The 15,871-nt window shown below is 36.1% G+C and overlaps 1 protein-coding gene across 10 annotated transcripts in view; it reads right to left on the minus strand.

Annotated features, from left to right (window-relative positions):
- Positions 1-5,468: 5,468 nt before the first annotated feature.
- The window catches only part of LOC120526030 (kinase D-interacting substrate of 220 kDa B-like), a 149,332-nt gene continuing 138,929 nt past the window's right edge, over positions 5,469-15,871 (minus strand). For 6 of the 10 annotated variants that reach the window (XM_039748867.1, XM_039748865.1, XM_039748863.1 and 3 more), the window contains 2 exons: positions 10,384-10,617; positions 5,469-7,821 (listed from right to left, as the gene is read on the minus strand). In XM_039748867.1, the coding sequence (XP_039604801.1) occupies positions 6,559-7,821; positions 10,384-10,617 (1,497 nt within the window). In that variant the 3' untranslated portion in view covers positions 5,469-6,558. The remainder of the gene's footprint in view (positions 7,822-10,383; positions 10,618-15,871) is intronic. The other 4 variants (XM_039748868.1, XM_039748866.1, XM_039748864.1 and 1 more) reach the window with 1 other exon arrangement.

The following is a 15,871-nucleotide window of genomic DNA, read 5'->3' on the forward strand; positions in this document are numbered from 1 at the left end:
GCCCTTAGGGTAATTTTTGCAGACCTGTCTTACCTGGGAAGATTCACCACCATTTCAAATGACTTCTAATAGATTAACTTTATTTGTCCCCAGGAAGACATCTGGCACAAGTAATAACAATAATGGCACTCACTGTGGTGCGGTGGAGTCTCAGATCCTTAGAAGTGGCTTTGTAACCCTTTCCTGATTGTTAAGTTTCATACAACTTTTTCTTCATCTCTTCTGACATTTCTTGTGACCAAGGTCTGGTATTCCTCAAGAACAGGGGTGGCGAACCGTTTCTGTGTCTGAGACTTGAATAATATTCCCATATATGATAGCAGGACGCAGACTACCGCGAATAAGCATGTTGATAAAACACAACTTTGCATGTTACGCTGATTGGCAGCCAGTTCTGAACATTCAATGAACATTCAATCTCAAACTCGCATAACCTTAATTTCATTTTTTTGGAATAATTGTATTTGTAAAAATCAGAGCATTAATAACATAACTGTCTCCATGAAGACATGAGATTCAAAAATCTTGTCGGCCGCCACTACAAAATGCACTGGGTAAGTAATAATTAATATCACTTTTTTGGTGGTGTATTCCTTTACCATCAAATCAAAGTAGTTACTTTGATAAATGCAGAAGGTGGGTTTGTAGGAGTTTCCTCTCACATTTCACTGTTGTGTTTTGGACTAAGGGGTTTCTGCCCCACACTCTTTACTACTGTAGCACTTCTAGATTTCCATGAACCTGGTAAGTGGGACCAAATAATGGATGGATGGTTAAGGAAAAGGAAAATATGGGTGAACTCAAGGCTCGTGGAATCCATGGAAATATCATCTAGAAACTGCCTTTATAGAGCAGGCTTTTGGCCCTCCATTATGTGTAACATGTTGGTGGTTTGGGAGATGCTATTGTATATAATGGTAGTGGGTCATGAAGAGATTTGCACTCCATTCAACTATAGGGACCGCCGCCCCACCCCCAGAGACTTATGAAGACACTTACATGGGAAAAGGTCGGTCGTGACATCAAAATGATTAAGAAACTATGAGGTGTCTACTTCACTTATCTTTACATAGCTTTGGAGCAGGCTTGGGCAAATCTGGACCCAGAAGTCCACAGCTTTGTGTTGAGTCAGGTCTGACTGCTACATTGGTGGTGATATTTCCTGCCTAAACTGGTATATTTAAACAGAAGACGGCAGAGCCGTGTTTGGATTTCCTTCAAATCGAGATGTCACTAGGGCCACAATCAAGATGTCGCCCGGTATTTCATTGTGGTGGACAAATGACTGGTAATGTTCAGAGCTTTCTCATTGTTGCCTCATTAAAAATTCCCAGGGCTTCATCTGATGCTGTGCTTGATATGGTGGGTTCATCCAAGTTCAACTGGAGAAGAGGTGGGGTGTCATTTTCAGTCTGAGCAGGAGTTCTGAGGGGGATTTAAACGGTCCAATAGAAGTTTAGCATAACAGCAGGCACAAAGATGAAGGTGGTTTAGATACCACGGCCAGGAAGAGCTGCATGACAAAGGTCACATCTGAAAGCAGGGGAGGCACAAGTGTTTATTGGGGTTAGAGTTTACAGCTGAGGTGCACATGCCAAAAATCGACCAGTCATCTCAGCTGTGACATGTGTGAATGTTGACACGAAGAGCACAAACACGGCGGTGAAAGGCCAGGGAGCGGCTTCAATGACACTCCTCTGTGTTTTGCCAGTAATAACAACTTACTTCCTTTTCGAAGCACATTGTATGTTCAGGACTCCGCGGCCCTTGATCTATCCGTTTCCCTATTTCAATGCTTCAATTGTACCGGTCACTCCTTTCAAGTTAAAAAATAACTTAAGAGAGCACCTGCAGCTCACTGGAAAGCTTTGAAAGCCGGCTAATCTCCTCTCCATGATTGGAGGCCACCCACCAGTGTAACAGCACATGGCCGTGTCAGCGACAGACGGGCGTATTTCTGGTCCCACAGGTGTGTCCTCTTTGTTGGGATCTGTGCACACAGCGCATGGGTATTATTTGTTTTTGCAGACTTATTTTTTTTTTGCGTTTTTACTTCCTTCAAACTCTTTGATTTAACCCTGTCAAGGCATACTGAGGTATTGCCATCATATTCAGTGAAAAATGAATATGATCAGGCTTTAAAATTCTGAAGAGAGTGTTTGCCAAGTTTTATGTCCATTCTGTGTATTCAGTGTAGTTTTTCTATCACCTACTTGACCTCAAGCCCAAATAAAGTGGAACAATATTCTGCTGCCATCTAGTGGATAAAATAACATACTACTCCAAATATTTCCAAGTTAGCTCATCAATATTCATGAGTGGGACGGAACCTCCAACCAAAGCACATAATGGCATGTAAATAAAAAGCTGTAAAGCCAATTTTAGAACAAACTGAAAGATGAATCGAGCACTCGTGCTAACAATGCGAATGGGTCATCAGACATTGACACGGATAGTGAAACTAAACACCGTGATATGCCATGATGAATTCAGTCACAAGAAGCTTCAATGTAGCAAACAGTCTGGCAATCATTTGGAAGGACAAGAAAGCTGTTAGCCTCATAATCCCTTATCACAATGCAGCAACTGTCAGGGAAATGTAAATGGTAGGCTACAACAGCACAAGGGGCACGTCGATTGTGTGGATCAGGCACTGACACTCTACTCTCTCATGCTCAAGCAACAGACAAAAACTTAAGAAAAACGTGTGGCAAAGGAACAGAACTGTACTGTGCCCTAAGGAGGCTGACTGTCAACACACAAACCAATCTGCAGTTCCATACCACATCTACAGGTGGTGCTGCAAGGAGCCCTACATTAATTATATATTGTGCATCAATTTATTTTTACAGTCCTTTTTTGATACTGAAGATATTATGGGAAATAAAATGTTTTTAATTATCCGTAAAGTTCATTATTAGACATTAGATAACATGTAACATCATTAGTGTGACACGTATTTTGCTATTTGTGTTTGGATGAAAAAAAAAACCTTTTCATTGTTTTTGTTCCAGTTCTCTGGTTTTGACTTTCTTGCATGTTCTTCACAAATATGAGTTTGCTAAATGGCGTTTGACTTACTTTTTAAATTCTCTGCTCTTCCGGTAACAACGTTTGCTTTGATCTTCATCCCGGCCTCCAACCACTGTTTTTTTCTCATGTTTGGTTCAGCCATCTATTCCTTCTCAGTTGTGTCTCTCAATGTTTTGTTTGCAGAGGCTTCTTATTTTACACGTTTATTACTTAAATTTCTACGGCTTCTGATAAAGTCCATGCTTGGTCAGAGTTGGCAAGAAATCTGTGTTAATCAGCCAAGCCTTGGTCTTCTACAGGATGTCCATGTTATGATCACCTGCTTTGTATTTAATTATTAGTTTTCCTTGGGCTTTTATTAAAAGACTTACACTTAGAAAAGGTTTTTGAAGCCCGAACATTTGCTTTTAAGATTAAACTTAAAGTTACACATTTTTTTAGCATTTGTTTTCCCTTTCATGTCACCATTATGAGAAATTTCTGTTGGTGGTTGCTATGCCGTGGTATAAAATTCAGCACTGTACACTTCCTGGTTGTCCGAGATTGCAGATCTGATTTGAAAAGTCTTCTCAGCGAGGTTTTTCTTTGCTTTTTTTTCCTGACTAAAAAATTTTGGGGTTAGATGTCAGAGTTTAATGTTTTTTGGTGTTGAACCTAGAATGGCTTTTTGGATACATTTTTGAATTTCATTTCCTGATCTTTCACTTACCTTCAAGTGACAGAACAGTCTGAGGAGGGTACTACACTAAAAAAAAAGAAATGTACATTTTTGGACTTTTGCATTCTGTGCCCATATTTATTTAAGCTCTCAGTGCAGGAAAATGGTCGCAACTAGCTCAAAATCTCAGAGCAATGCAAATTTAGTCTTACTTGTAGGAGTTGGAAAATAGCAATTTCATTAGTTTTCTTAATTTAGAAAACAACTGCTATCTTCACCAGGTTTTAGGAGAGATGTTAGCTGTCCTAACTTGCTTGGAGTCATTAGAAGGTCGCATTCAGGTAGAGATCAACACGCACATCCCAAGAAAGGTGGAATGTTACAGAAATTCCGGACAAGAATATATGAAAAATATGTATCAATTTAACAGAGATGGAAAATATTCGTACAATAAATCAAGTGATTGCACTTTCTACATGAAGAAGCCATGCACTGTTGGCCAAAATGAAAGTGCTGGTAAAGTTATTTTTTTGGCCATAGGAAAAAGGCAGCTTTGCAATAGCAATGAATTGCGGTAAGTCACAATCAAGCATTTCTTGAATTTAGCACCAAACTTTAAACAGCCTTACAATGCACAAGATAATACACAGCTTAATGTATTTTCCACCCACTCCATGTGAGGTAATGTTAAAGCAAGCTGCATTCACGCAAACTGGTACCGCACATAAAGATCATCACCCCAGGTGTGAATGAGCTTACATATGAGAATCGCAAGCAAAATGAGAAACGTCAGCTCATCCCAGAGAATTCTCACTCATATCAGGCAAACAGAGAAAAACATCAATGCACAAAACATTTACAGACGTTAAAGGAAAGCGGAGTATCTGGAGAAAGCCCAAAGAGAGACACTGATGACAAAATAATTCCACTGAGATGGCAGCAAGGATGTGAAAACAGGGCCCTTTAGAACAACTCAGCCCGACAAGTTTATTCAATTATAATTGCCAAAAGTAATCAAGTTAAGACTTGACGCTCCTAAAGTCCTACTTTTCATCCCACTACTTGGTAATTTATTCCATGTGTTCAAGATTATTTGAACTAAAACTTTCTTACGTTTGTATGACATCTGCTCTTAAGAAGTTTCCTACTGTCACCACAGGTTCTTGTTTAATGGAGCATTAGGTCCCTACACTGGTAACTGGTCAGATATGATACAGTTAGACCATGCATTAAAACCCTTTGGCCTTCGCCACAGTCCTAATCAGAAACATCTTACCTTCTTGATGGAGGTTGATGAGGTGCCGCCACTTGCCTGCTGGCCCGGTGAATATTGCGGTGCTGGTTCGGAGGATTTTTGATGGGGCTTGGGCTTCTTATTCAACTACATCTTAAAAATGCTTTTTGTTTCTTTGTTAAAAGACACAAAAAAGTCAATAAATTCAAGATAAACAAATGAAGGATAGGAAAGAATACTAACTCCCCGTTTTCAATCTTTAACTTCAATTAACATTATGGGAACAAAATTATGTTCAATTAATCATACAAAAACAGATATTGCTGTGAAAAAGTAAGTATAATACTGTACTAAAAACATACCAATTTTGACCAGTAAGAAATAATTTCATTCCTTGATTCCCTTGTTTTTCTAGAGTGTCTTAATGTACATACTATCTCAAGGTTTTGAACAAAAATGATATATTTTAATTTGGAATTTTTGTTGACCAGTTTTGGATAAAGTTCATACTAAATAGTATATGACAGAACCGAACTGCACAGGTTTTGCTTTTTGTTGTTTATTTTTTTAGATACTTATTCAAACACATTACATCACAATATACATTTAGAATACATACAATACACATCAAATGTATATTTAATAAATATTTGACAAAGTTCATACTACAAATCACAATGGGGATTTAACGTGCTAATAAGGAAACATCAAACAGTTAAACATTAACCCTTCTATCATATGTAGTACTGTTTGATTCTACAGACAAATGCCAACTATCACGTAAACCATTAACATTCTTTGATACATGGGATAATGTTTTAACTTCTAATCAGGCATGCAAGTAAGCAGGACAACTGCACGAAACATGCGGACTATGATTAGAGTGTACATAAATCATTTATCCTTATTTGTGTGTCCCCATAAACATCACTTCATACAAAATACTCTGAAATACTGGAGGTTCTCATGATAGCAAGTGACAGTTTTTAAGTTCTTAAGTGCAAGTCTATTACATTTATGGCAGACATGATGCATAACTGTTTCACAAATATAAACTATAAAAAAAGGGAATACAGCAGCTTACCTATTACTCAGTGCAACATTCAACAGATTATTTAAATATCTAACATGAATAAGCAAAACTGTGCATGTTTAACATTAAAACACTGGCAACTTTAAACATTTTTTTGCCCAGCAAATACTCTGGCAGTTTCAAATTAGGTTAGTCACTTAACAATATTTTGTACTACCACTTCACAAAGACAACAAAGAACTGAACAGACATAAGCAAACACTTAAGCAAATTACTTAAGCACTCAAGAGCCTTTCAGAGTAGTGCTTTGCCAAAGGCATTAGCGACAATATCCAAATGAAAGGCTGCTTCCTTAAAAATTGTAGCTGATTTTCATAAATTGAATTTAGAATGATCAATTATCAATGATTTGTTATATTTATCTTGATCATTTTTATGTTTACTGTGCAAGAAAAAAAATATTTTGCCAATCATGATATGAATAAACTGCAGCTTCACTTTAAAATCTAAAAAAGGTGAATTCAATTTTGGAATTCAATGCAGAGATTGACAAAACCCAGACAATAAGACAACATTAAATTTGCCTTTCTAGTCATTCTTCTAAAGGATGCTTTCCCTCTCCTCTCCAAAGCTCACAGCATCAGAAGAAACGACGGTGTGCAGATCTGGAGTAGCCACATCCTTCATAAGCCTGCTGTAGCTTGTTGTTAAACCTTTTTTCAGGTGGATTCCCCGCAGGTTTTCATTCTGCACTTTTGTAGGACTGGAACTGGAGCCTGGGTGTATTATTACTTGAGAGATGCTGTTCTCCAAGTTTCGTGAGTCTCTTCTTAGGCTTTCGGAATCCTCATAAGACTCAATGTGGCAGGAAGGAGCATTGCTGTTGTTGTTCAGTGTGGTATTACTGGGGGTTCTATTCAGGTTAAATACCTTCTGACACGGGGGCCAGTTTTCTTCTGGGCTGCTGGCAATCAGGCTACAATCAGATGGACTTTTCTTATCCTCTGAGCAGATAGACATTCTGGCAATTGCGGGGTCTTGCAGTCCACTGAGACTTAGTGGGATCCCCCTCTTTCTTCCTAATGAATCCTCATCCAGCTCAATCAGATTGGCTTTCTCAAGCTGTGATGTATCTGCTTCCTCATCATGAAGGGAATGATTGGGGGAGCTTTCATTGGATCTCACTCCAGAGTCAGAGGAATCCTTTTTATCAAGCATGGCATCTGACAAATACTCCTTCCCTTTTCCCAAGTGCCTGCTCACTTCATTCTTGTGATCAACAGACTTCATTGTTTTCTCTGCTTTTCCATCTTTAAGAAGAGGAGTGTTGTCAGACTCTTCAGTACCAGATTCGTCTTCATCACTGGTCAGCTTTTGATAGCGCAAACCAGCTCCTTTAAGCTTCAGATCTGCTCCTTGGAAGATGTTAACTCGCTCAGATGAAAGTTTTTTACCTAGGAGAAGTTTAGAAGTAACCTGATCAGGTTTCTCATCTTCTTCTGTGATGGGATCTAGAGGGGAAGCATCTGCAGTAGATACACTAGATGATGTATAATCTATCATATCTGTAGGTTTTCCACTTCGTTGGTTACTATCTCTTTTCATGTAAGGCTTCCTGCCTTCAGGTTCACCGTCCTTTCCTTTGTCTTCTGCATTTGAGTGGAGACACAGTCCTGGTGCACTTGGTATAAAAGGCTTGTCACCAGTGGTGCCTCCTACTTCCAGCTGTGCCATCTGTGCAATATATTCTCTATAAGCATCCCTGTATTCAGCTTGTTGCTTGTCTGTCAGCTTGCTTATCTCATTGGAAGACTCCTGGGAGTTTAAGCTCGACATGCTTGGGGTACGATGTGTATGTGCCTGCTAAAAAATAACATTAATTAAAGAGGATATATATACAAGTTCAAAACTTAACATGCAGCAATTGGACGATTCTCCAAGTCTGATTAACTATGTCATCCAGTTATAATATGCAATAATGCTTACATTACTTAAATATGCCATCAGACAGGAGACATTCATTCAAAGGGTAAGAAAGTGATTTGGAAGGTCAGGGACTGGTATAAAAAAACTAGATCTGTTATTGAAATAGCTTCTTTACACAGTTCACTGGTACGTTAATTGCATGTATATGATAAAAATAACTTATTTTTAAACCACAAACTTGTGCCAAGCCTGTTCAAAACTTTAAAAAAATCCATTTATCATTTTACAAGTTAGAAGACAAATTTTAGAATGCAGATATAATGCAAGTGACACGGGGCCTACAGATTTTTAATGCAAACATTTTAAAAGCACATGTTTAATTGTATGTCTTTCTCCAGTTAAGACTGACAGCATTTCTTGTACAGATTGGTGCAGTACCTCACAAAAAGGTTAGCACACCACTCTTCAGAAATGGGAGAGGGAACGTTAGCCTGACAGAGCTACCTGAAGTGGGGTTTAATTCTCTTACTTCATACACAGTTGTGCATGTTTTGTTTGAGTGGAAGACCTGTGTATATCAGTGTGGAGCTTACAGGATACTCATATAGGCGACTTGCATCCTTCAATGAGATATTAATTCTTCACTTTGCAATATCAAGATGTGCAACAGTCAAGTGTTAAATTTGATAAATGTAACATAGGTATTTTTTTTTCACAACTGAAACACAAGTGAATATAAATATATATATATATATATAAATATATATATATATATATATATATATATATATATATATATATATATATATATATATATATATATATATATATATATATATATATATATATATATATATATATATATATATATATATATATATATATATATATATATATATATATATATATATATATATATCAGTGTATAGCCAATGTAGTGAGGAACTTCACTTGTAAACCGTTAACTGCCAATGCAATAACAACTCTGGAAGAGTGTTGTTTATGATTTTCATTGCCAAGATGCAGCTACTATTTGGACAGGTTTCATTCTGGAAACCTAAAGAATGAATCTCTGCTGTTTGCAAATGCTGTGCAATGGAATGATCTGCATCTTATCTTGATGCAATGGAAGTGAAAATTAGAACCTGGAAAAAAATGATGCATTCTCTGCATGTGAGGCTTGAGCAGCTATCTCATGTGGAGGAGTTCAAGTATCTCACATCCTTGTGCACAAGTGAGATTTTGATAATGGGATAGAGCAAAAATTGATGCAGTGGCTGGAGTTTTATGCATGTTGTAACAGAATGTGGTGGTGAAGCAGGTTCTCAGACAAAGATTTTTGTTTTAACAATCAATGCATACGTTCATATTCAATTACAGGTCTCTAGGTGGGGATGAGCAACCAAAAAAAGTTTCCTGCACATGATTGATGGGCTTACATTCAGTGATATGCTGAGGGAGCTAGGCAATATGGGAGTCCTTTACAGTAGAACTACTGCTTCTCTTGGTCGAGTGAAGCCAGCTAGTGTAGTCTGGGCATGTAGTTAGAATGCCCAGCCAAGTGTAACCCACTGTGGGACAAACTAAGGACAAGCTGGAAAGATTATACTTCTTGACTGGTCTATACATTCCAAAGAATTCCCCAAAAGAAGCTGGCGGAAACTGCTGGTAAACAGGGTGTCCTAGGCAGTCCAAGTTGGTGTGCTGGCAACAAACCCCTCACTAGAAGGAAAATGATGATAATTCATCTATTTATATTAAATTGATTGTCAACTTCAAGAAATTTGAATCGATTTACATCTCCAAATACCCAATAAAGTAAACTTATTATATATTTAAGATATATATATATATATATATATATATATATATATATATATATATATATATATATATAGATATATATATATATATATATATAAGATATTTGTGCTCCTAGTTCAGGTTGTGTGCATGTGCAACGTCTCTTTTTTTGAGGGGTCAAAAAGGGACAAATGAAAGTGTTGGATGGATTATACAAGATTTTTTGGAAAAAAAATTAATTTTATGTGAAATTGAAATTAGACACTATTTAATTTTACATTACCAACTATAGCAGTTGTAACAAAATTTTTCCAAGATATGAGTTTTTAGCAAATGTAGTAAATCTAAAAAACATGCAAATAATAAAATGATTTTCTTTTTATCCTTGTAGTTATGCAAGACTACATTGAATTTTGTTAACTTCAGCAGAATTTGCTTTGTAGAATAAAAAAATGATATAATGACAGCAAACATCGAATTTCAACAATCAAAACATCTAGTATTATGAAGAGTGAATATTGTATGAATAGTGATTTTATTTCTAACCTTATTTTCTCTAAACAACAAATTCAGGCTAACAGTAAGTAAGGAGAAGCTTCTGTGACAAATATAAATTACACTTAATACTTTGCTAAATGATATGCATTTCAAATACAGATTAACTTATTAGTAAGTATGTAAAATATATGTACATACTGTCCAGTTTGGGTAGCTGTGACGAACTTGTTCATCCAAGCCAATATTATTTAGCTCTTCAAAGCTGAAGCTCAGATTATACACCATTGCACCATCTGTGCTAACTGAAGTTTCAGAAGGAGGAGCCTGCCGACGAACTGGCTCATTGTGTCCAATCACATTGCTTCCCTGTTCACTCACTGCTCGAGAATCATCCTGTAAGACTTGACCTTCAATGTGGCGAAGTTCTGCCATCTGTGTTATACAATAAGAGGCACATTTTCAAACTTATTAAAAATATTCAAATTAAAGTCTGATGGATAAAGAAATAAGCAACGGTGATGTTTATTTAAGTAACTCATAACTCTATTTGACACATATTTAAGAAGATCCTCAAAGTACACTAATCAATCATAACAAATGACTCACATTTATGAAATGTTAGGACAGCTATATTGTTAGTATGATGAGGCTTAATTTGGGGACTTGTTTCTTTAAAGACAAAGATAACACATTTATAATTAAATATTTTGTAACAATTAGTCAAATTCAAAAAACAACAGTGACATGTATTAGTAGAGTGTATAAAACACATAATATTTAAAAGCATTTTAAAATATCCAGCAGTCAACAACTGAGCATAAATGTCTTAGGGAGGCTTAAATTGCTTTCAAAGACAACAGAATGCAACTCAAGCAATATAAAAATTGCATTTTTTCTGTACTACTGCTAGCTGTTGGTTGTGGAAGTTCTGCGGGTAATTTTAGTTCATTTTATTTTTAAACACAGCATTTTTGAAAGAAATACCACATGGAAAGATAACATCTACAGTATGTTAAAGTCTACTTGTGTACACAAGTAGGTAATGTACTCCCATTTGCACTCATGACTCTGCCGACACTTCAATGTCTTATAATGAGACATTTATTTTACCACTGAGAGATGTGTACTAGAGGAAAATGCACAACTTCAAATAACCTCAAGGTAAACCTGAAACTTCACTGTTTAAAGATGGACAATTTCAATAACCTGACAATAACTTTTAAATTGTAGTTTTAAAATTTTCAAAGACTTGTACAGCATGCTTGAAATCTCATCAAAAACTCAACTTTCCAGTTAAATTTCTTTGAAGAATCTCTCCCTATTATAAAAGGAAATCCTGGGACGAGACTTTCTCAGAGATAATTTCAACTCCCATGAGATATAATTTCAGGTCCTACGAGACAAGACTTTTTGCCAAGAGATTCTGACAAGTACTGCACTCCTCTCAAATATTTAAAACCATGCCCATGGTGCAATCATTTCTCATTTGTGTGAATGCTATTGTCAGACACAATTCCTGCCCTCTCAGCTCCAAGCAGGGTCAGAAATAAAAGACAAAAAGTAGAAGACAAAGTAGAATGTCGTAAAGAGGTTCAAAAACATTGGCGTGATACACAAAAAACTGATAGTAAAGATCGCACATGCAGATCAGTGAAATAAAGGAACAGCGAAAAGAGATTGAATATATGGATATAGGTGATAAGTATGTAGATACTGTTTGGCATTAAACTTTAAGTTGGAGACTTGTAGATCATCTAATTCGTGGTGCCATCAGAGAAAAGTAGTGTTTATTCCCAATGAAAAAAGATTTGCTGTTTGGTGAAAGTGAAATCCACATACGCAAGCGGCAGACACAAAGCGCATGCCGGGGAGTTGGCGAGCAGGGGGTGAAGCCCCCTAGTGTTTACAAAATTTCAATTCAAATCGATCAGCTGGGAAGCTAGTGTTCTTCATACAAACAGAAATAAAGAAATGATGACAGCAATAGGTGTTTTCAAATTGTATGCAAATAAAACAAAAAACAAGTTTCTTAAAAATATTTTCTCATTCAGTGGTAAAATAATCAAATTTACATTTTATGTGATTTTTTTTCCTATCTTAACACAGGGCTTAAGTCTGTACAAAACAAATCAGTTTTCTTAATGTTCATTTTTTTGTAAAATGTATTGAGTTTTTAATTACTGAACCAAAAGCAGCTGTCAGAAAGACACCATGGATGAGTGTCTTGTTTTGTTCTTTTAGTATGACACTGCATGATAATACTTTGGTTACCTGCAACCATATAAGAGAAAAATGAGGTACACACAATGGATGGATGGATGAATAATTGGGGTAGAATATAATCTTCAACAAGGACACCGTGACACACCTAGCGGTACATTTAAAAGTAGCACTTTGAGAACTTACACTGATATTTAACAACTCTTACTCAGTAGATTACTCTTTTTAACCCTTCTCAACAAATCAAATTTTCTGTAGGAGGTTAATAACAACATTTTTTATATTTATTTATACAAGATACAAAGGTTATGTTGTCCATCTCCATGAAGATTTAAGGGAGACTGGAGTGAGAAACATCAGGTTCAAATACAATGTTCAAGTGTTACATCAAACTTGTTTTTTTTAATACTAAGCATTAAATTTCATAATTTAATGGCACCTTCTCTCAACATTGATAACATTGAGACTTCTATAACATGCAGTACACCAGTTTAGAGTGCTAGACTTTGACAATTCTACCCTTTGTGCTTTTCAGCTGTAACAGGTTTTAATTGTAAAGCAGGTTTAGATACAGTTAGCAGTTAAAATGTGATCAAAGTTACTTCAAACCTGCTCCTGGTACATATCAGTGCTATACATGTGTTTTTTGGTTTACTTCTCTTTGCTGCTTATATGTTTCATACTCCACTGTAAGGTATAATGCCATGTAGTGTTGCAACCTCTAGTGGAACTATGTAAAATAAAGGATGACAAAGTGATTACTTTACCAGTATTGAGAAAAACCTGTTTACCCCAGTTCCACAAATGTATAAGAAGCCAGACCAGTTTTAAAACAAGCTTACGGTAAGATTTATAGCACAAAGACTACAAAGAGAATGGCAACAGAGATGTTTCCTTTAAGCACTACACAGTGCAGAGCTGTTCTCATTTAATAATATTGATGCATTTTTTCCTCAGATAAATGATAACTTTGACTAATTTGTCTGTATATATATTTTTTGCATTTTATTGATTTTATTAAAATAAAAAAACATTTCATACAAACAAGTCAAGTATAACAAACTAGGTTTGAAATACATCAACCCAAACTCATGAGAAAGAGAGGTAGGCCACCAGAGTAAAATTTTAAGCTATTAAAAATAAGAAAATAGATAAATTAATAAAAATAAATAGAATAAAAAAGAGGGGAGAGAATCTGCTTCCTCCATTTAAATGCTTATTCTAAAATGTTATTAATTAGATCTTGCCAGGTTTTGAAAAAGTTTTGTACAAATCCTTTAAGCGAGAATTTGTTTTTTTTTCCCAATTTCAAATAGTATATACCATTAGTTACCCGCTGACTTAAAATAGGTGAATTAGGATTTTTCCAGTTGAGCAAGATAAGTCTATGTGCCAATAGTGTAGAAAAAGGCAATCACAGTTTGTTTGTCCTTCTCCACTTTAAGCCCATCTGGAAGTACACCAAACACAGCTATAAATGGATTAGGAGGGATAGCGGCACCAAGGCTGTCTGAAAGACATTTAAAGATTTAGGTCCAAAATAATATTGATTTGGTGCACACCCAAAACATATGGCCCAATGAGGCTAGAACTTGATTGCAAAGTTCGCAGGTTGGACCTTCCCCTTGAAACATTTTGGACAATTTTAAACGAGACAGAAGTGATCGATATATAATTTTAAGTTGAATAATTGTATGCTTGCGCATATGGAGCACGAGTGAATTCTGTGCATTGCTACCTTCCACTCATTTTTTCGGATGTTGAGTGAGAGACCCTTTTCCCACTGTATTCTTGGATCTTTGAAAGGGAGGGACTGTAAAATGTTTTTATATATTACAGAGATAGTGTCTGAGTCCTTAAGACTGATCAATATTTTTTCTGGCATAGAGGTAGATGAGAGGTGAAGAAAATTGGGCAGGTTTTGTTTAACAAAGTTTCTAATTTGAAGTTAGTGAAAGAAATGTGTTGGTGGAAAGTTAAATTTGGAGTGTTATTGTTCACAGGATGCAAAGACATTGTCTATGTACAGATCTCTATGTGATTTAATCCCAAATGTTTTCCAGATATTAAAAACTGTGTACGTTTGCAAGGGTGGAAAAACGTGGTTCTCGTGCAGAGGTGCCACAGATTAAAGCTTTCTATCTTAAAATACTTCCTACATTGGTTCCATATTCTGAGTGAATCAAGCACAATTGGGTTGTTAGTATACTGGTGATGACTTGTACTTACTGGGTTACAAAGCAAGGAATATAAATAAGTACTGCAGGATTTTAAATCTATTGCGGACCAACCCTGTGTATGGTCATCTGTTTGTGTCAATGTCCAGGTTTTTATCGCTTGTATATTTTCCGCCCAGTAATAAAACTGAAAGTTAGGTGGAGCCATGACACCTTCTGCCTTACGTCTTTGTAGGGTCACCCTTTGGATACATGGATGTTTTGAATTCCAAATAAATGAGGTTATGGTTGAATCTAATTTTTTAAAAATGATTTATTGATGGATATTGGAATATTATGAAATAGAAAAGGAAGGTTAGGAAGGATAGTCATCTTGACAGTATTAATTCTTCCAGCTAAAGTGAGATGAAGGGTAGACCATCTATGCAAGTCTTGCTTAATTTTTGCCATACAAATGGCAAAATTATGCAGTTGAAGAGATTTATGTTTACAACTAGGTATTTAAACTGATCTGGGGTGATAAAAGGGAAGGTGTCCAATCTAATATTGTGTACTTGAGAATTTAATGGAAAGAGTACACTTTTATTCAAATTACCATACCATAAATCTTTTGAAATTCTGTTAGTGCTGTTAGGACTGCAGGCACAGTATTTTGTGGATCTGATATATACAGTATCATGTCATCTGCATATAGAGAAATTTTCTGTTCAAGTCCTTCTCTGATAATCCCTTTTATCTCATAAGCATTTCCATAGTGAACTGCCAGTTGCTCAATGGAGATTGCAAAAAGCAATGGTGACAAGGGGCATCCTTTTCTAGTACCACATTCTAGCTTGAAGTAGTCTGAATTAATGTTAATACAAACTGAAGCTTCTGGATTGGTATACAGCGGTTTGATCCATGAGCAAATGTTCGGGCCAAACACAAATTTCTCCAATGTAGTAAAAAAGTAGTTCCACTCAACCATATCAAATGCTTTTTCTGCATCCAACGATAATATCGTCACTGGGGTGTTAGACTTTGTGGGTGAATATATTACATTAAACAGACGTCAAGGATTGAAAGCTAAGTGTCTGCCTTTAATAAATCCAGCTTGGTCTTGTGATATTACTGAAGGAAGCACTTTCTCATTCCTTCTAGCTAGGACTTTGGAGAGTATCTGAACATCATTATTCAGAAGTGAAATTGGTCATGTAGTAAGTCCTTATTTTGCTTAGGAAAGACGGCAATTAATGCTTGGTGAAAAGTTTGAGGTCAAATTTTATCTCTAGCTTATGTAAATGTTGCTA

The sequence above is a fragment of the Polypterus senegalus genome, chromosome 3 (assembly GCF_016835505.1).
Source record: "Polypterus senegalus isolate Bchr_013 chromosome 3, ASM1683550v1, whole genome shotgun sequence".
Lineage (NCBI taxonomy): Eukaryota > Metazoa > Chordata > Cladistia > Polypteriformes > Polypteridae > Polypterus > Polypterus senegalus.